Below are 20,852 nucleotides of genomic sequence, written 5' to 3'. Positions count from 1 at the left end.
GGATAGCCGGAAAGCATAAGAATTTAAAAAATCAGATAGATTCCTTTCTATGTACCAAAACTCTAGACGAAAAAACTCTTGAGAAATTCAGGAAGAAGTCAAAAGAAAAGGGAGTTTTTCTTCTTTTCTGGTAGCCTTGAAATAGAAAATCGTAGAGCAGGCTTTCTCTGACATGGATGGCCACATTAGAATAAAATGGTACCATGACATGATGAATAGACATCTGAACTGACGTAGAGATGTGAATGGTTCTTGAATTTTGTATAATTTTAAAATGATTCACAAATTGCTTTAAGCCTCAGGAGATAAGAAAGAGGCTGTTGGAAATCGATAAACGCTTCTTGGTAGACAGAAATAGTGACTTAACTCTATGCGACTGGAGGTGACTCCAGAGGGGTTTGTAAAAGAAATTGGCTAAGATAAAGAAGTCTGCACTGTTATAGAATTATTGCTGGTGGTGGTGGTGGTTGGATGGTGGGGGGTGGGGGTGGTTGCAGTCAGAGACATTTATTGTGTCTTAACAGGACAGGAGATGAGATTACAATTTCAGCTTCACCAGAGACAGACCAGATGGTGTCAGGAATAATACTGCATGTAATTATATCCTGAAAGTTCTCATCTTATAATTTTGCACCTCTCCCCCCATCCTACAATCCCTTCTCAGAACTCAATTCTTCTACCACACTGTTACATTCAAGCAATTTAAAATCTTATCATTTCTATCCTGTTATATCCCATGAATCATTTGTTTTCCCATTATATGAATTGCTGGAATTGTTGTTCAGACCTTCATTGCTTTATAGACTTTTGAAATAACCTCCCAACTGTTTTCCATGGCTCCTCACCTTTTGACACCAAACTTCTATTCATTTGATAATTGATATATCTGACCTCTATATATCTTTTAGCGGATATATGAATCCTCTAAAGGAGTTAAATGATTTCCTTTTTATTGAAAACTACAACCTATTCTGGGGTTCTCCATAACCAGATCACATTTCTGATCTTTCTTTCTGCTTTCCTTTTCCAGTACCACCATGTTCTAGCCTTACTTTTAGCCTTCTGTTTTCCGAATACACTTCAAAATTTTAATCTCATATTTATGTCTCCTGTTCAAAATGTGCCTCTTTTCCAAGGTTTCCCTTAAACTCTTCCTCTTTGTTTCTCCTATTGTGCTATATCAATGCTTTTGCACAAAAACACCCCATACGCCATGAAATAAGGCAGACAATTCATTGCTTATTATATCATTTATTAATTAATTTCTATCCTTTACCTAATACCAGGCCTTATATACAGTGTATTTAATAAATCATGTCAGAGTACTTTATAAATAACAGAGGCTATATAAATGGTAATAATTTCATTATTGCTTTTTAAATCAGTTTGTATTTATTTTTGGAATTCTTGCCATTCTCTGGAAGAAATTATTTTCCATCAGTGGAAATTCTAGAATAACTTGTGTTTCAAGATACTGTAAAGAAATATTTATGGAGAAAATGCCAAGAAGAGATCCTTAATTTTGGAATCTATTTTATTTTAATTCATCGCTGTGCCTTTCATTCATTGCTCAGGCCTTCCTCTATATTTCTCTGTGGTTTCATTAATCTCCTATTAAAAATAACAACCTCTCCTAGAAAATTTCCTGTTGGGATATATCAAAGAAGTTTCCGCAAAACAACAGGTTCTGGGGAACTAGCCATCGGCATAGGTTCTCCCAGTGCGTGTCCTTAAAAGTGAGGCCAAGCATGTCTCTGCTGACTGTTCAGTGATAGGCACACCATGAATATAACATGCTTGGCATTTCCTGATACAGGGTTGATTTCCATCTCTAGGAATTCCATAAATGTTCTCAGAAGCTACTGGAACATTCACATCTTAAAAATAAACCCTTAACCTTTATAAATCAACACAGATATCCTAGAAATCCATGTGTCAGCTCTTTTCCTTGAGAACACCTTACATGCTGCAGTCACTTATATGAAACAGAGAAAAAGGACCACAAGGGGGGTATATATATTAAAATGCACTTAAGAATAAGAAACAGCCAGATAGAGATTGGCACAAACATGTTTTAAACATCTGCCTTGTTTCCTTAAAGAGTTTTGTAAAGTTTTAACTCAAAAAAGGAAAGTGAGTAGAAGAATGAGAGGGAGGTGGATGAAGAGAAAATTGAAAGAAAAAGAAGGAATGGAAAAGAGAAAACAACGAAGGAGGAAAGAAAGGAGGAAAGGGAGAAGAAAAGAAGAAAAAGAGATAAAATGGCCTCCTTGAACATTTGGGCAGAGCCTTGAGGATTGATTCATTTTTAGACAACAAGTTAAGCAAAATCAATACCTAGGTCAACCTCTGGATTATGCCCATGGAGAAGGAATTAGACTAAGGGACCTGAAATAAGATATCATCACCATTCCCAGCGCAAAACATTATAACAATCAATGCAACTCTTTACTAGAACAACATAAACATCAAAATCCATCTTACCTGCTATACTTATGGTGGCTGCTGCCTTTGCAGTAGTGAATTTTTCTCCATGCTTATTAGTAGCTATACATGTGTATAGTCCTGGCTTGGTGATAAAGAGCTGTAGCCTTGAGTCAATCACTCGGTCTTTTACGCTTTCTTGAATGGACCCAGAAGAAACCTAGTGGAAGAAAGGAGAACAATATAGGACAACAATATAGGATTAGGTCAAGTATTTCCTAATATGCTGTATCAGTAGACCTGAAAGAAAAAAGAATTAAGATTATATATATGTATATATTTTCTATTATAGTTAGTATATCACAAAAAATACAGACTAACATATGCCTCAGAGACCTAGGCCCTATAAAAACAGGACAAGAACGCTATTTGGGTCTCCCTAAAAGGAATCGAAAGAGCTATGCTTAGAATATCACATTTCACTCAAGTGAGAGAAGGAATCCAGAGTTTCAACCCCTCCGTACCATCAAGAATCAGGGACACTGTCTTGTTTGCCAAAGCAGTGAAAATCAGATGGGCTGGACACGTAATGTGATTTAGAGACGACCACTGGACTAGAGCTGTTACTGACTGGATTCCATGGGACATCAAAAGGACATGTGGCCACTCCCTCCGAGATGGTCAGACTTCTTCGTCAAAACCCTGAACAAATGGTTTGAGGCTCGTCGTGTTCCTGGAGTGAGCAGATGTCATTGGGCTACACTAGCACTTGACAGGAACAAATGAAGACATTATTGGTGCTCACTCGAGCAAATCGAAGACCAGCGGGATGACAAGTGATGCAAGTGATATCACAAAAAATAGCCCTAATCATGGGGCTGGAGAGATAGTACAGTGGGTAGGGTGCTTACCTTGAATGTGCCTAATCTAAGTTTGATCCCCATTATTGCATACGGTCGCCTTAGAACCACCAATTGTGATTCCTGAGCCAGAGACAGAATGAAGCCCTGAACACAGCTGGGCGTGGGGGTATAAAATAAATAAAAAACACCCCCACCTTCAAAAAATGGCCCAAATGTTTCCTGCTCTATGTGTAAGATTGTGCCTAGGACTTTGTAGCTCTTCCTTCAAGAATTTAGATAGAATTTATAATGTTTTAGAAAAGCAGAGACATGGAAGATTCTTAAAAACATGACCTTGGCTAAGCCAGAACTATCATACTAGAGGCTGATACACCATAGTTCAGTTTTTCAACTGTACTCTGTTGAAATGAGACATTTTAATATTTTGTCCAGTTAGCTTATTAGTCTTTTTATTTTGTACATATCCTACTACTTTCCATTCATAAGATAAAAACTGACTTTTGTGAGCATCTACTTTAACTGGAAAAAATTCCCAGATCAGATTAAATATTGTGGTATTTCCCCCTGATAAACAGCCTAGGAGAAATTGACAAGGTCAAGAGAAAAATATCTTGAAAAGGCATGTGCTCCATTGGGGATTTAAATTGATTATATCATATTTGCCCAGAAGTGCAAGTTGTTATGAATTTATGTGTTCAAGTTAGATCAGAAGGACTGCATAATTTGAAACACATTTTCGGCTCTCACTGACTTTTAATAGCAAGTAAGAGTGAGAAAAGAAAAAGGCTATAGATCTTCAGTCTCCATGCTTCGTCAACATACTTTATACTGCATGGATACTTTGCTTATAAGTATAATCCCTTTCCAGTTTGCTTAAAAGTATCGGTAGACCAGTTGTCCTCCATTCCAAAGTAGTTCCCTCCTTGAAGAAACAGATTCCTACAATCCTTGGAGACAACTTAGAAATGAGTAATCCCACAAATGCTAATTGGACTCACACCAGTTTCATGTTCACACCTAAGTTACTTCTAAACACCTCCTCAAGGTCACTGAAAACATTCTTGGTAAGAAGAGAAGCAAACTTTAAACTGTACGATCATTCTTTTCTCGGACTTCATCCAGGTGTTGAAATAGTTTATCCAAAAATCCAAGAAGTGAGGAGGCGCATTGCCTGGTTCCAGTGTGGTTCCTTGATGCTTTTCTTTTTTGCTTCTGAAGGCTTTGCTTGATTCAACTTGTGACTCATGCACAGCAGGTCTTGTTAGTCATAGCTTGAATTTGTTTTTCTTTCTTCATGGATCATCCTCAACCAACAGTTTAGTATTTTGGATGATCTAAAATAAAACAACTCTTTGCCCTTCACTGTGATCTTTTTGCTTCTCAGATTTAAAATATTAAAGGATTTCAGGATATTTCAGATTATTACTGTGACCTTTAACCACGGTTTTTATAGGCAAAATTGAATAATTACTTGAGTTGATTATACCTGGTACTATACCATATTTTCTTGGACTGGGGATATGACTCATATGGCAAAGCACAGGCCTTGCATGTGCAAGGTCCAGAGTTCAATCCCTAGCACTCTATGTCTTTTTTTTTGGGTACATGTCCTACTAGTTTCCATCCATAAGATGGAAACTTGCTCTTAAGCACTGCTAGTAGCCCTCACCACAACAAAATGTTATTATGCCCAAGTAACACAGGCATACTAAACTAAGGACAAGCTACTCTCTACTCTGTGGGTTATATTATTTTGGAGATAATGGCCTCAAAAAAAGAAAGGAATAGACTCGCAGTTCTTCAAATGGGCATCATAATTATTATCTAAGATACAGTGTATATCAAAACTTTTGAAAATGGCAAAATAGAATAGACCTATGAAACATGTTACTAATACATCAAGACTGTAATCTTGAGAGACTTAGTCCCAATTGTGGATAACCTAATAATTATAATTCCAATAATGTTTGACCTTAACACAGGAAAACTTCTCAGCATTATTCATGTGTATCATAGAAAAATGAATAATAGATTAAAATTGTTCATATTGCTTTTTATCAATATAATAATATATTTGACCTCTCTCAATATGGTTACTAAAATATTCCACATAAAACTTAATATATGTTATTATTTTAGCTTCTCTAACTAGAAAGACAAGATAACTCAAAAGATTATGTATTTCAAACCAAGACTACTATCTCCTAAAAGCATGCATAAAATATAGTAATTCTCCCTTTAAGAAACTATGACGTAGGTATTTGTTTTATAAAATTTTTCTTAAAATAATTCAACTAACACATTTTATAAACAATGTTTATTGGACAAAAAAAGTATGATTTTCTAAACTTTTAAATGAAAGCCAAAGTTGTGATAGAATTAGTATAACTTTAAGCAAATCCAATGACATTAATATAAGAATATTCTATCTCGGGGGCTGGAGCAATAGCACAGTGGGTAGGGCGTTTGCCTTGTACGCGGCAAACCTGGCTTCGATTCCCAGCATCTCATATGGTCCCCTGAGCACCACCAGGGGTAATTCCTGAGTGCAGAGCTAGGAGTAACCACTCTGCATCGCCAGGTGTGATCCAAAAAGCAAAACAAAACAAAACAAAAAAAAAACGAAGAATATTCTATCTTAACTCTTTCGATGCAAAAGAAATGCCTTTCACTCTGAAGTTCATCTAAGTTTATACATTCTCATAAACAAATGAAACAACCTTTACATAAAAGAAAGCAAAATATTTCTTAATCACTTTGGTACTATTGCTTGTTATTTTTCCATTCTTCCGCTCTGTTTAAGGCTGCAGTTCACTGTCCTGTTCACAGACAAGGAGAAAAGGAAAATACACTCTTTTCAGGGAACTGGTTGTATTTAGCAATAAATTTGTGAAATTAGTCCACTAACTTGTAGTGAGTGAAGAGTCAGAGTTTGAACTGTTTCAGTTTGTGCCAACCAGTTTCCAGCTCTGCATTCATCTCCGCTTTGTCTTTCCAAATGGAGATCAGAGCCTGTCCCTGTTCTCCTCAATAGACTTTTCTGGTTTGCTGCTTACAACATGAAATGCCCGAAATTGCCTTCATTTCCTGTGATTTGCGTCAGCGTGGGCGAACTCATCTTGATTTGGACCTTGGCAGTTTTATCAAGAACAGAACTTGGCTGTAAGAGCTACACTCTCTCTGACCATAAGAACTGGATGCCCACTTCTGTTTTCTTCTTTGAGGAAAGTTTCTGTTGCTTTATTTCATTTCTGTTTTAGAATCTAAGGCAATGGATCCATTTGCCTTCTATTTTTCTGTTTTTGTTCCTTTTTTTTTTGAGACTCACAGCTCGAATAACCGAGTTGGGGTCTCAGTAGGCCTAAATTAACACAAACTATCTGATTTATTACTGTTGAACTGAACATACTTATGTACTTTCCAGTTCTAGCTCACACGAGCATTTTGAAGACACAATTTTTAAAGCATTTATTTTTCCATTTTCTTCATTACTGTTTATACTGAGTAATAAAATTAGTGAAGTCATATCATCAGGCTCTAGTTTTCTTGGGACATATCTTTCCATTACATTGAGAAGCTAAAAAAGTCATAGATTCTACAAAATGGTCACTAAAGATGTTGCCAAATAAGATTCAAATTTTAAATGACTCTTGAAATTTAGAGAGCTCAAGAATGGAGACTACAATTTACTTTATTAGGACATAATAAAATTAAAGAATTGTTGTAATCCTGATGTCATGTAAGAGGTCATTTCCTACAGCCTTTTGATAACTCTGCCATTATAGACTTGGGAATCAGCTTCTGAAAGGTAAATAAACTACCCCCAACTCACATCTGTTGATCAGGGTCATTTGCATCATAATTCTCCTCACTTCCTATGCAGGTCTTACTTTATGAAGTACAATTGTACAAATTTGTACAAATTTGACTTTAATTAATTAATTTACTGTATTTAAGGGGGTTAATGGTAGATAATTAGATAACAATTCTAATAACGAATTATTAAAAATTTGGTTTTGCACAAATATCAAAAAAGAAACAAAACTTTTCTGTGGGACGCGAAGCAATAGTACAGGAGGTGGGGCATTTGCCTTGCATATAGTTAACCCAGGCTCTATCCCCAGTATCCCATATGGTCCCCAGAGCACTGCCAAGAGTAATTCTTGACTGAAAGTCAAAAGTAACTTTAACATTGCCGGGTGTGACCCCAAAAGAAAAAAAAACATAACAAAACAAAACAAAAAACAACCTTCCAGGAAGGGGGAAATAGTGAAAACAAAACTAGTAGTTACAAATGTTTTATGGGACTATTGGATTCAATGTCAATAGTAAGGGAAATGGGAGATTTTAGAAGACTTTCTAAATGTACTTAGCAGAAGATAGGGGTATCTGTCTGTGGACTAGAACTTATGAGACTTCCTGTAGTGAGTTCCTTTGGTGGACATTTATGCTAATATTTAGAGCTTGAGTAAAAATTATTAAATTAAGTAGACCCTCTTCTGTCCCATTACATAGAAATATGATATAGCATACAGATTAAAATTACTGTGGTTTTAGAGATGACTTTATTTAACAAAAATCTAGTAGAGATGCAGTAATTAATAATACAGTAGAGGAAATATGCCTAAGTTTAAAAGAGATTTGCATCTTATCTTCAGTTCTGTGTTTTTAAAATTTATTTATCAGTTCTATATTTTTAATGCAAACATGTCAACTAATTTTGTAAGACTAACATAATATTGTTAACTAAATCTTACAATTAAACCTTATGAAAAATAATAGCCCATTAAAATCATAGACAAATTACATTTTAAAGTAAATGCAATAATCTTAAAAGTAAGTTGAAACACAAAAAGCAATACCTTTAAAGAATGAAAACATGATTCAACATAAAGAGAAGCCTTGTTTTAAAAACTTGGCCACATGGATAGTACAACGGGGTAGGGCACTTGTCTTGCACACAGCCAAGCAAAGATCAATCTGTGGCACCCCAGGTGGTATCCTGAGCCTGCCAGGAGTGATCCATGAACACAGAGCCAGAAGTAAACCTTGAGCTTGCTAAATATGACCCAAAAATCAAAAGAGAAAAAAGAAAAAGGAAAAAGGTAAAAATCTACAGGACCAGGGAGGTGACTTGGTGGTAAATTCATGCCTTGCATGCAGTATGCACAAGGCCCTAGGTTTGATCTTTGGTGCAAAGACTTAGCAAAACGGAGGTGCAATAGAGAACCAATGAATGAAACCAACGTAACTCTATAATTCTATGCTCTATCTTGAATTTCAACAATAGAGGGTCTTCCCCAGATGTGGCCTGATACAGATGGCACTCACAGCAATTCCATTTTCAATCCAGGTGACGGTGGGGACAGGGATGCCTGTGGCTGTACAGCGTAGGGTCACAAAGGAGCCAAAGGTGACGTTGTGGGATTCAGGAGCTCGCAGGATTCTTGCAAAAACTGTTAGGAAAACAGAAAGTAGTAAGTGACTCTTTCTACTGGAGGGGAAGGAAGGAAGGAAGGAAGGAAGGAAGGAAGGAAGGAAGGAAGGAAGGAAGGAAGGAAGGAAGGAAGGAAGGAAGGAAGGAAAGAAGGAAGGGAGGAAGGGAGGGAGGGAGGGAGGGAGGAGGGAGGGAGGAAGGGGAGAAAGAAAAAGAAAAGAAAAGAAAGAAACAGAAAGAAAGAAAGAAAGAAAGAAAGAAAGAAAGAAAGAAAGAAAGAAAGGAGAAAGAAAATCAAGTTATGTTCTCTTATATAAAACCTTTCAAATATTCCCTTTGTCTTAAGTACAACACCCTACACCATGCCCTGACCTTGCAGCCACTAACCACTAAGCCTGTGACCTTCACCACTGCAGGAAAAGCCAAGTTTGTTTTCATCCCTATGGGATGAGAGTTTGACTGTGCTTAAAGCATTAATCCCCTAGTTCTTCAAACATCAAGTTCAGGTGTCTTCGAACTATTTAAATGGCTTTTTCTCAGAGTGGTCCTCCTTAATAAACAAACTTTTATTATCTTCCATATCTTTACAGATCTTACTTGTTGAAATTATCACATTTTTGGCCTACTGTCTGCTTTCCCGAGTAACTATAAATCCTCGGCAACCTAAATATGTGTCTGTACTGTCCAATACCAAGAAGTGGGGACCCTATCCTGTTATTTGCACCTGATCCTCAAATTATGGAGACCAACTTGGTCAGGACAAAGGAGAGAGTGAGGGGCTGGAGTGATTGTACAGCTTTGCATATGGTCAGCCTGGGTTCAATTCCCACCATCCCATATGGTCCCTTGAGCACCACCAGGAGTAATTCCTGAGTGCAGAGCCGGGAGTAACCCCTGAGCATCATCGGGTGTGGCCCAAAAACAAAAACATAAAGAGATCAAACAGAAGAAGAGAATTTGAGTTCCTGATAAACAAGGTTCAAAGGTGAAATGGAAAATAAAAAGTTGCAAATACGTTGGTTGGGATGGAAGCAAGAGTTCTAGACTTGATGACACCTGCTGTCCCTAGTGGAAATTCTACATTTTTCAAGTAGACAAGTTGCATTTTGGCACATTGTAGCACTCTGATGATTCAGAGTGTACAACCTGGCTAATTATACTATCAGATGGAAAATAAAATAATCATTCTAGAATTCTATATCTTAAATTTATTTCATAATATACTGCTTCATTTTATATTTCATAATATACTAATTCATTTTAGAGCCTTTTGATTGGAGGGCAAAGGAAGGTACATAAAGAAGTAGCTTTATGAATATGAGAGTTTGCTGGCAAATGGCTGGCTTTCTCCAAGAGGTCAAATGTACCTGTGGTTGACTATGGTTTCCATTAAGTTTAGTGACTTTAAGAGAAAAAAAGTCAGAAAGCTGACCTCTCCTGAGCACCTATAGTCTTGTCAAAAGATAAACCTGCCCCTTTTATCAAAATTGAAAGATAGTTTCTAGCCAGTCTTACTCCTTCAAGGAAGTCTGCAAATATCTTGTGGGTTTCCACTCAGATTTTTAAAAATTATAATACAGTTGCCATTCTTAGTTTTGTTTATGATTCTTTATAGCACTTAGCATGATGTCATTATAATTACTTTTTAAACATCTTTCCTCCTGGAATATCAGTAACTCAGAGGCAGTTTTTACATGGTATATGTTGGAAACTTCATAAATATTTGTTGAGTGAATGAATGAGTTTTCTCTGCTTGTTGAAATTAGGGAGAGACATATGTATGTCTTGAGTATCCCAGACTCTCTGAGTCATCATTTTTTAGTTACCCTGCAAACAAGGGTTTGGGTTAATTTACAGTAATTATATTACCCAGGTCAGGTTTCTTCTTCCTATAATTTTGGGTGAAAGACAAAGAGTGGGAAGGGCTGGGGTGGGGGAGAGTAAATGAAACAGAAGTTATGTTAGTCCAGATCTTAGATGAAGGAATAGAAAACATTACTTTTAATTCACCTTGTGAGCAATAAGTCACGTATTTTTATACTCGTAATTATTTGTTACTTATTCCATGCATGAGAGGTAAAGAGATGATGAAAGAAACTAAAACATGTTTATCAAACGTTGAAAACAATAGAACCAGTTGCAATTTGGAAAATAGCTCTTAGACTAATCTTCATGGATAATAGCGTATCTGTAATTATAAGCTTAGGCATAATTCAATACTAAATTCCATTTAGCACTAGTCACAAATGGAAAATATGTTCTAGATCTAGAAAATGTATTCTATGTCATCAATTTAAGAATAATGTATTTTCATGTCGAGTATACATTTAACATCCCTATTTTGCCTTTTATTTTCATGAAAGAAAATATAAAAAATGTTTTGTCACATAAACAACCAAGTTATTTAATGGGACACCAAGCTACTTAGCAATTTGGAAAATATTTACAATTATTTTGATGTAAACTTTTAAAAAGGAAAGATGATCTAACTCTGCTTTCTGCATGAAGTATTATCCATAGTCTTTCATTTACTGTGGGCTCTGTCCCCTTACTTTCTTTTGGTCAGGTAAGTTATTGTTCATCTGTAAAACCAGAAATAAACACAGGTGTTATATTTATCTGGTTTTCTGTCAGAGGACCTATTCATGGGTTTGGGGCTTTCATTTATTTGGGGCATAGTTGCAGTACTAAGTGCAGATTGAGAACTTTATATTTGTGATTAGGTTTAAGTAAGTAGTGATTCCAAAACCCTTAGTAACATAACCATGTCAAAACACCCTGACTCTTTCCTCCCTTCTGTTTTTCAAAGCACTTTCAGATACATAATCAACTTATTGTTTGGCATTTTAATGAAGGACCTAATTAGTAATAAAGAGATTTATTTCACATTTAAATTGCACTGGTGATATAATGAAAAGTCTAGCGGGCAGGGAGTCCATATTGAACCAAAATTAATGAGCAGTTTGGCTTAAGATGAATTGGCTTTCTTTTCTTGGTAAGGAAACAGGGCCAGAGGAACACTTGAGTCCCTTATAAATTCTCTCCCTGAGCAATTATGTCAATGCATACAATCAGCTCACATGGATTTTATTTTCTTTTGTTTCCTTTAAAACTTCCTACTTTCCCTTTCTTGAAAGTTACTTCACTCAAACCAGCAATGACCAACAGGAGTGAATTAAAAATAATTAATAAAATTTTTAGATATTAGAAGCAGGTGAAATGATTTATCTAAATTTAGTTATAGCCTCCTGATGTTTAGAAACAGAAAAGTTTCACATAAGTTATTTGAAATACTAAGATAAGGAGGTGCTGTTACAAGTAATGCCAGCCTGAAGTTTTCTGCTAGAGACAAGCAGTATTATATTAGAATGTGTGGATTTTATCCAAAAATATCAAAATGTTGCTAGAAACACACCATATTTCTTGTTAATGAGAATGGAATGTGCTTTGTTTGAGGGAAAACTGTCTTGGTCTAGTAGAATTTTTCCCAAACATATTTGATCTGTAGTCATTTTTTGCTAGGCACATGCCTCTAAATAGGTATTTCTGTGAACAATTAAGATTAACCTAATTTTTATGGATTGGTGTGATTTAGATCTCTGGTATAATTCTCCTTGTACTCATGAAGTAATAACAATTAAAAACAAACCTAAACTGGCACCTTGACATCTTTTGCCTATCTGAAATTTCTAATTTCCCCTACTTTTTCATGCAAGTATAAGTTTCCATTCCAATATGCCTGTGATTTATATTCTCATGTTTATTTGTGTAATTTTATTTTGTATGTATGTTTGAAGTTTGGGTACTATGTAAGGCCAAACTTTGTCTGTTGACCCTATCTTAAAAGAAAATTGTCAATAAATATGTCATATAACTGAATGATTGTTGATCTATTGACACTTCTAAATGCCATGACAATATCCCCCGTATGTTTTTTTGTTACTCCTTCACAAAATAATGACACTTTTCTGGTAAGATCAGTAAAGAAAAACAATGAAGCGGAACCATACATAAATAAAGAGAAAAAATACCTTTAGTATCTTGCTCAGGTTCACTCTCTTCTATTAACAGAAACAAGACAAACCAAATGAACAAACCCAATAAACATACAAACTAAAACAAGCATCATAAAAAGGAAAATTTCAACCGGAAAGCATCAACTGTGCAAGATTAATTCAACTATGTTTCTTATTTTAGTAAGAAACCAACACACTCAAAAGAAACATTCGACTTTTGCAAAGCAGATTATCAAATGACACAAGAAATGTAAATTTTTACTTTTAGTCAGGCAGTATTACATAGAAAATAAATCAGGGCATACAGCAGACCATAGCTCATTCATGCATTTTTATCTTAATTTGACAATCACTCTTTCTTTAAGGACCACAGACTGCCCACTATTCCAATAAATTAAGTCTGCCCTTGTAGCTTGCCTCAGGATGCCCTGTTGTGAAGTCAGTGATGTTGAATCTGGGATCTCAGCTATCATTTCTATGGCAATAGACTCCTGTTGTGGTAAACAGAGGATTAGGGGTTTTCTGTAGAACAGAGCCTACCACCAACAGAGCGTCCTTTGCATCAACATATTCAGTAAGCAGAAAGAAGCAAAGCATTTTCTTTTCAGAAGCTGTCAGTGAAGCAGGCAACCAAGAAAAAAGGAAGAATGTCTAAATTGGACAGAATTAAGAATATAGATCACTGTCACTGTCCTCCCGTTGTTCATCGATTTGCTCGAGCGGGCCCAGTAACGTCTCCATTGGAGACTTTGTTGTCACTGTGTTTGGCATATCGAAGAATATAGATATTTTTCAAAAATTCTAGAAATTAAACAGTGATCAGGTTAATTATTCTAAAATGTCTAATATAACACAGAGATTCTGCCCAGAGTTCCTTTTCTTTCTTGAAGGTTGGTTGGTTTGTGTCAGTTTAGCTTTTTTTTTTTTTTTGCTTAATTTGATAAGCCAACCACTACAAAATTGGTTTATAGTATAAAATAGCAATGTTGTTGTTTATGACCTTTAATGATGAGATGACGTTTGCAAAGTTCATTCCAGCTTATGGATATTTTCACATCCACTGTTCATGATCTTATTTAACCTTTACTATCCCTGTGATTGAACAGAATTTGATGTTTTCAGCCCATTCCAGACAGTGAATCAGAGAATCAGATTTACATCAAGTGTAGAGAAAGAAATGTTCAGGTCTTCTGTTCTAATCTAGCAAAGAAGTGAGAGGTTCTTATTTTTTTATTTTTTTATTTTTTATTATTTTTTTTATTAGTGAAAAACCATGAGGTACAGTTCTTATTTTTAAAAGGAACACCTGGTCCTTTTAAATTAAAGTGAATTTATACCTTGTGATTTAAATTTTACTCTAAATTTTGCCTTTCAGAACTTGTCAGTGGCTCGAGCGGGCCCAGTAACGTCTCCATTGGAGACTTTGTTGTTACTGTGTCTGGCATATCGAATACTCTCGGTAGCTTGCCGGGCTCTCCGAGAGGGGCGGAGGAATCGAACTCGGGTCGGCCATGTGGGCCGCTTGTAAGGCGAACGCCCTACCCGCTGTGCTATTGCTCCAGCCCTGTCAGTGGCACCCTAGTCATTTTTGTTTGATTAATATCCAAGTCAAAGATGACCGAGAATTTTTAAATTGAATGCATTTAAATTGAATTTATTAAAAATGAATTTTGGGGTTGTCTCTTGAACATAATTCTATAAAAAGAAGAAATCATGTCATCTAACATTCCTAACAGTAAAGCATGAGTTATAATGCAAGTTTGTCCATCTACAGTTATTATTTATCTAGATACTTGAAAATTCCATAGATTCTCTGTAACACAAACCTCTATCAAAAGATAGAAATGAAGTTTCATTGTTGGGTCAGATTAGATCTGGAAAAACTGTTTTTGAGACCTTTTGGGTTCTAACTAATATTTTAAGTTTCTTAGCACAATTGTGCTTGTTAGAACTTGAAATACACATAAATGAGTGGCTGAGATCAGTATGGGAGGTTTCTTAAAAATGTTATATATCTATAGCCTCCAAAAATGCTCTACTTCCAAAATTTTGTTTCACGAAAACAGAAAGATTGAGTTTTGAGACTCTTATATTTTTTTCTGTTATGCTTTGTTACGCTTTAGGGTTCTGGAGCAAGTGCAGGTAAATTCTGTGTCTTCTTTCAATTTCACTCCCTGATTTTTTATAAGATTGAATTTTAAAGTGTGTTTTGTGAACAATGCTGATTTTCCTTTGCTATCCCTTACTTTATTGTGATTGTTAAAATTGCTTGTTTTGTTCTAGAATAGGAAGCAGTGCAATGTTTCAAAAGATTACAACAATTTCTTCTACTGTAGATAAAGAAAAGCAACTCAAGAGATGAAAGACTGTCTAGAATTGCTATTTTACTAAAAGGAGGTTTAGAAGTTCTGTCAGAAACTGCATTTTCATATGGGGATGATCAAAATTTTGATGTGCTCATTATACAAATATATCAATACATGCTTATGTATTAATATACACACATTTAGACACATGCACACACAATTGCGGTTATGGTAAATTAGAAAAGATTATGAAGACACCTGAAAGATTATTTAAATCTTGAATACATATATTCAGTGTATGAGATTTTTATTTCAAGTTCAAACTGTTGTTTTAGTTTTCTTGTTTCCTATAGAAATATACTACATATAGCCTTTAACTTCTAAACTTACTTTTTAAAAAAATATTTAACCTCATGGTTTTCATTTTCATTTAATTGCTAAAATATCATTTAAATGCTCTGTTAAAATGTATTTGTCTTATCTTCAAAAGTTGATTTGTAATCTTCTTGGGAGGTAAGAAGGTGAAGTAAGTCACATTCTTTGTTTTTTTTTTTCCCCTTAAGGTTCAGCTCAATTTCTTATGAAAAAAGAAAATGCTTTAAAAATAGCTGAATTAATATTGCATTTTCCCTCTCAGTTTTCTTGGGATTGCTTAGTAGACTGTAAGAATGAAAAATAGGAGACTCCTCTTCTTGGAATTCTTCTAATTAGAATATTTGAGATATAATTAGTCTCAAAGGTACATAGTATAGCTATCATTTTCTTTAATACCATTTTAATATCATTTTCTTTAATTGAATTTGAAAATAACTCAGTACTATCATATCAACCAATCTAAAATCTGAAACCACTCTGAAACTCTGATTTGTAAATGCTTATATATTTTAGGGGTCCTATGTTATCACACGAGATCACTGAGGTTATTGTAAGTACCCAGTATTCATTTTTATATATGCTCTTATTAAAATATATCTACCCTTCAGGCCAGAAAGTTAGCACAGGGGTTAAAGCACTTGCCTTGCATTCAACCCACCCCAATTCAATCCCTGAGCAGCAGGGCCCCTAAACACTGCTGGCTGTGACCCAAACCACTTTCCCTAAAAAAAAAAAAAAAAAAGAAAGAAAAAGAAAAAAAAGATCTGGCGCTGGAGTGGTAGCACAGTGGGTAGGGTGTTTGCCTTGCACATGGCTGACCTGGGTTTGATTCCCAACATCCCGTATGGTCCCCCAAGCACTGCCAGGAGTAATTCCTGAGTGCATGAGCCACAAGTAACCCCTGTGCATCGCCAGGTGTGATAAGATAAGATAAAGATAAAGGCCCTCCCGTTGATTTGCTCGAGCAGGCCCAGTAACGTCTCCATTGGAGACTTTGTTGTTACTGTGTCTGGCATATCGAATACTCTCGGTAGCTTGCCGGGCTCTCCGAGAGGGGCGGAGGAATCGAACTCGGGTCGGCTATGTTGGCCGCTTGTAAGGCGAACGCCCTACCCGCTGTGCTATCGCTCCAGCAAAAAATAAATGAATAAATAAAAATAAAAATGACCTGTCTTCCCAGTTTTGATCACTTATGTGTATGAATGAGTTGATATTAAAAAATAAAATAAGGTTTTTCTGTTCAATTCACTTGATTTGTTCATTGGAGAAGTAAATTTAGGAGAAAATCTCCTGTTTCGTGAGTAGAAGGAAAGACAGAGTTTCCTCGTAGAAATGAACTGAATGCTTTTTATAAAATTATAAGGCTGTGGAGGCTGTCTGGACAGAAAACAACAAAATTATACAGAAAATATAACAGTGGCATCGCTTCCATTCTTTTTTGTGCATGTGTGATGGTGAGGGGAGGTAGGTAAGTAAAGGGGATTTTAGATTAAATTCTCAGTGAGACAGAAAGTTGCTTGCCTTTTTAGGATATCACTGGGACTTTCTTTTAATGGAATTATTATGAAAAAGAAAGAAAAAATAAAGCAAATAGAAGTTGGTGGTGAAGTCAAATATCATCTTGCCAACTCTACCTTGGGCAAGTACTGGAGAAGTTTGATAGTAATCTAATACTGAAAACATGGAAGGAAGAATTTCAGATACATATGAAAGGACTTCTTTTATAAGGGCATTCCAGAAAACTTTCAGGTACTAATCTCTCAATGATTAGGATCAAGTCAGCATAAGTAATAAATAATGGAGTTGTATGTAGTATAAATATTGTAGTTGGGGTTAAGAGAAATTCTGGATTTAGGGTGCCTAATTAGAAATCTTGCTATAGAATTAATTTCTAATAAATTCTTTATTTTTGTAAAATAGAAAATTATTAAGCTGTGTACTCTGTGGATGTATGTTTTATGGGTAAAATAGTAGTTGATAATCATGTTACTTAAAATAGCTTTGGAGTTGATGACTTGTTTCTAGGTGGGTAAAAATATCACCTTTAAAAAGCAATGCTACTGACTTCTCTCAGATAAAAATAAATATATTAATTTTATTACCTATTCGACTAGTTGAATTTTCATGGTAAGGTATACTAAATAGAGTATGACGAAATAGAATTCAAAAGTACATATCCAGGAAAAGTGCATAACAATAGTAGATAACATACAATATTTTTATCTCAAAAGACAAAGCCATGTTAAAGATTAAGATAAGCAGTTCAGTACAAGTGACAGTGGATAGAAACACACAAGACAGAGAAGAGATGTTATTGTTTTTTTGAATAGGGGAAAGAGAATTGACGTTTGGTTTCATAAAAATGAACCACCTGACGTAGGGCGATTGGAAGCTTACTACTTAGAAACAAATGGCATAGGATGGAACGTTCTTGCTTGAAAAAGGGTATTAAGGAGGTAGTCATGATATTGTAGCCAGAATATATGCTATATTTTCACCTGGATAGCACAGTGGAAAGGCATTTGCCTTGCACGCAGCCTACATGGCTGACTTGAGTTCGATTCCTCCGCTCCTGTCGGAGAGCCCGGCAAGCTACTGAGAGTGTCAATATGCCAAACACAGTAACAACAAGTCTCATGATGGAGACATTACTGGGCCCGCTCGAGCAAATCGATGAACAACGGGAGGACTGTGACCGTGATCATTGGTGACTTGAGGTGAATAAAGGGCCATAACTTCTATTTTCAAACTTCTTGTTTAAAATAAGGTGACTGAAATACCACCAAAAATCACTGGAAAGGAAATCATTTCAGAGAGTAAATAGTAACATTTTCTCCAGTAAATCATAATTTCAAAGCACAGTAGGAAAATGAATGTTAAGAAAGAGTGTCATTAGCTTAGTGATTGAGAGATAAATCTGGGAGAAAATTAAGCAATGCAAAAAGAAATTTTAGGATCCTCAAAAATTATCTGAGGGGCAGTAAGGTTATAACCTATATGGTAATGAGTGCATATTAGAGGGAAAAGAAATCAAAACTCATGATTTAAAAGTATGTTCCCAAATCCTCCCTTAGAAGAGAGGAGTCTGATTCCTCTCCGTGGTTAGAGACTGGATGTAGTGACTCACTTCTAGCAAATAGAATGTGCCAGAACAACTGGGTCAGCTTTCAAGTGTAGGTCATAAAAAAGCTTGCCCAGTCTTCATCCTCTGTTAAGTCATCCATTCTAGGGCAAGCAAGACACTGTGTTCTGAGGACACTCAAGAATTTTGTGGAGAGATTCTATAGAGAGAAATGAAGTCTTTTTACAAGACAGCATCAATTCATATTAACGTTTGAGTAAGCTACTTTTAAAAGATTAGGATTATTACCTTAAGAAGACTAGAGAAGATGCTGCTCAAATTTAAACTTTGTTAGAATTTAGTATTGTACATATGTATAAAGGATAAAAGGAAATTTTATACTTTATACATATACAATTTATGGAAATTTTATCAAATATTTAAAATTGAGAATATGTTAAATATTAACATTTCAAAATCAATAGTGTTTTGAGGCTGAAACAAAATGGAGAATAAAACATATCATTAACCCATTATATGGAAAATATTTATAAAAGAAGCAGAGAGAAGAAACAGTTATAAACATAACATATGATCATAGAAATAAGTACAAAGGATAATAGGAATTAGTTGTGATAAAAAAATATAAAGAACTAAAAACATAGACTTTAGAACTATATAATAACCAATCTAACTATATCCTCAAGAAATAGCAGAATGGTTATGAAATAGCAGAGAGGCATAGGAAAAGAACCAAAAGACATGGAAAATAGTGAACAAAAGAAGAACGTGGTAACAACATTGGAATATCAGATAAAACATAATTTATGGTAAAATACATTAATAGAAATAAAGTGAACATTACTCAAAGATAAGCACACAACCCATAAACAGACTACAATAATTAACATGTATACACAACAATCCGATTTTAAACTACGTCAATCCTAAATTGATAATATCAAGGACATATTGTAAGAAAAGTTTCTGATACCATAATGCTTATTTTTTTCTAAACAGAAACCTATTGAGGGTTTACTCTCATTGTTTACCAAGAATGGTTTACTGTGGAAGACAAAGTTAACTTTCAAGAGGTCACATTTTTTCTTCCTACATAACCAGTGGAGAAAAATAATTGTTTTACCCTTGCCCATATGTCTAAATAGCTTCATTTTCTGGCACAGTATGCATTTCTTGAAATAAAGAAGAAAACCAGAAATTTCTTAAGTTCTACAAAGTAATTACTCAATAAAGTAGTAAATGCTCCTCCATTTGAGTTATGTTTGCTTCTAAATTAGCTTTTTAAATATAAGCTGTGACTTTTCCAATACATCACAAGAATTCAATTAGAAACAGCACTAACAATTAAGATGATGTGTGCAAATTTAAGAAAGTGTAACATGTATCTTAAGAAGCAAATATAAAAATTATTACCATGACATAAACAGCCTGTGCTTTTTGCCTTTTAAAAAATATTCTATTTCCTGAAGACTGTTTCTTTTCTTAGTGCCATACATTAAATTGTATATCATTTTTTGGAGGAAATCCCTGAGCATCTAAGAAATCATGATTCTAAGAAAACCATTATTGAATATTTTCAAGAACATCCTCAGAAACTGGGAAATAAAATTGCATTGGGGTCAGAAAGATAGTAGGTAAGGTGGTTACTCTGTACGGGTGAACCCAGGTTTCATCCCTAGCATGCCTTATGATACCCTGAACACATCCAGGAATTATCCCTGAACGCAGAACCAGTAAGAAGCTCTGAGTACAGCCAGGTGTGGCCCCCAAATCAAACGAACCAAACCAAACCAAACAAAAACCCCCAAACAAATTGTATCAATAGGATAATTGTCTTACACTTACTTTTAACAGCCAAATAACAATCCAGTCAGGCAGACCTGGGTTTGAATCTTCACTCTACTTTGAATTTCAGTTTCTTTGAAGCATAAAATGTAAATATCAATTCCTCTCTCATAGAATTATTGGGAAAAAGAAATTAAATACTCGCCTAAAAGCAGATAATATAAAACCACAAATATAGCTAGATATTGGTGACTAATTTTGAAGACAGTTCTTCTAGATTTTTTTCTTTGCAAAGCTATCTATCTATCTTTTCTTCTTTTTTTTTTGTTTTCTGTATTTTTGTTTGGGGGCCACACCCAGCAATGCTCAAATGTCACTTCTGGCTCAGGAATTACTCCTGGTGGTACTCAGGGGATCATCTGGGACACCGGGGATCAAACCCAGATGGATCACGGGCAAGGCAAACACTCTATCCACTGTACTATTGCGCTGGCCCCTGTATAGCTACTTCTATCTCCAAATATCTCCCTGGCTCAGCAATGCTGCCTCTCCAACTTCGAAGAG

At 35.3% G+C, this 20,852-nt stretch overlaps 1 protein-coding gene across 5 annotated transcripts in view; it reads right to left on the bottom strand.

Moving 5' to 3' along the window:
- Positions 1–20,852, bottom strand: part of MUSK (muscle associated receptor tyrosine kinase) — an 81,393-nt gene that overhangs the window by 24,353 nt on the left and 36,188 nt on the right. For 3 of the 5 annotated variants that reach the window (XM_056117301.1, XM_056117299.1, XM_056117302.1), the window contains exons 6-7: positions 8,619–8,743; positions 2,485–2,644 (exon numbers count right to left, since the gene is read on the bottom strand). In XM_056117301.1, the coding sequence (XP_055973276.1) occupies positions 2,485–2,644; positions 8,619–8,743 (285 nt within the window). Of the gene's footprint in view, positions 1–2,484; positions 2,645–8,618; positions 8,744–12,755; positions 12,786–20,852 lie in introns of all 5 variants that reach the window. The other 2 variants (XM_056117300.1, XM_056117303.1) reach the window with 1 other exon arrangement.

This window comes from Sorex fumeus, unplaced genomic scaffold (genome assembly GCF_029834395.1).
Source record: "Sorex fumeus unplaced genomic scaffold, SorFum_2.1 ptg000034l, whole genome shotgun sequence".
Classification (NCBI taxonomy): Eukaryota; Metazoa; Chordata; class Mammalia; order Eulipotyphla; family Soricidae; genus Sorex; species Sorex fumeus.
Note: the sequence above shows the minus strand (reverse complement) of the source record. Positions and strands in the feature narration are given on the sequence as shown.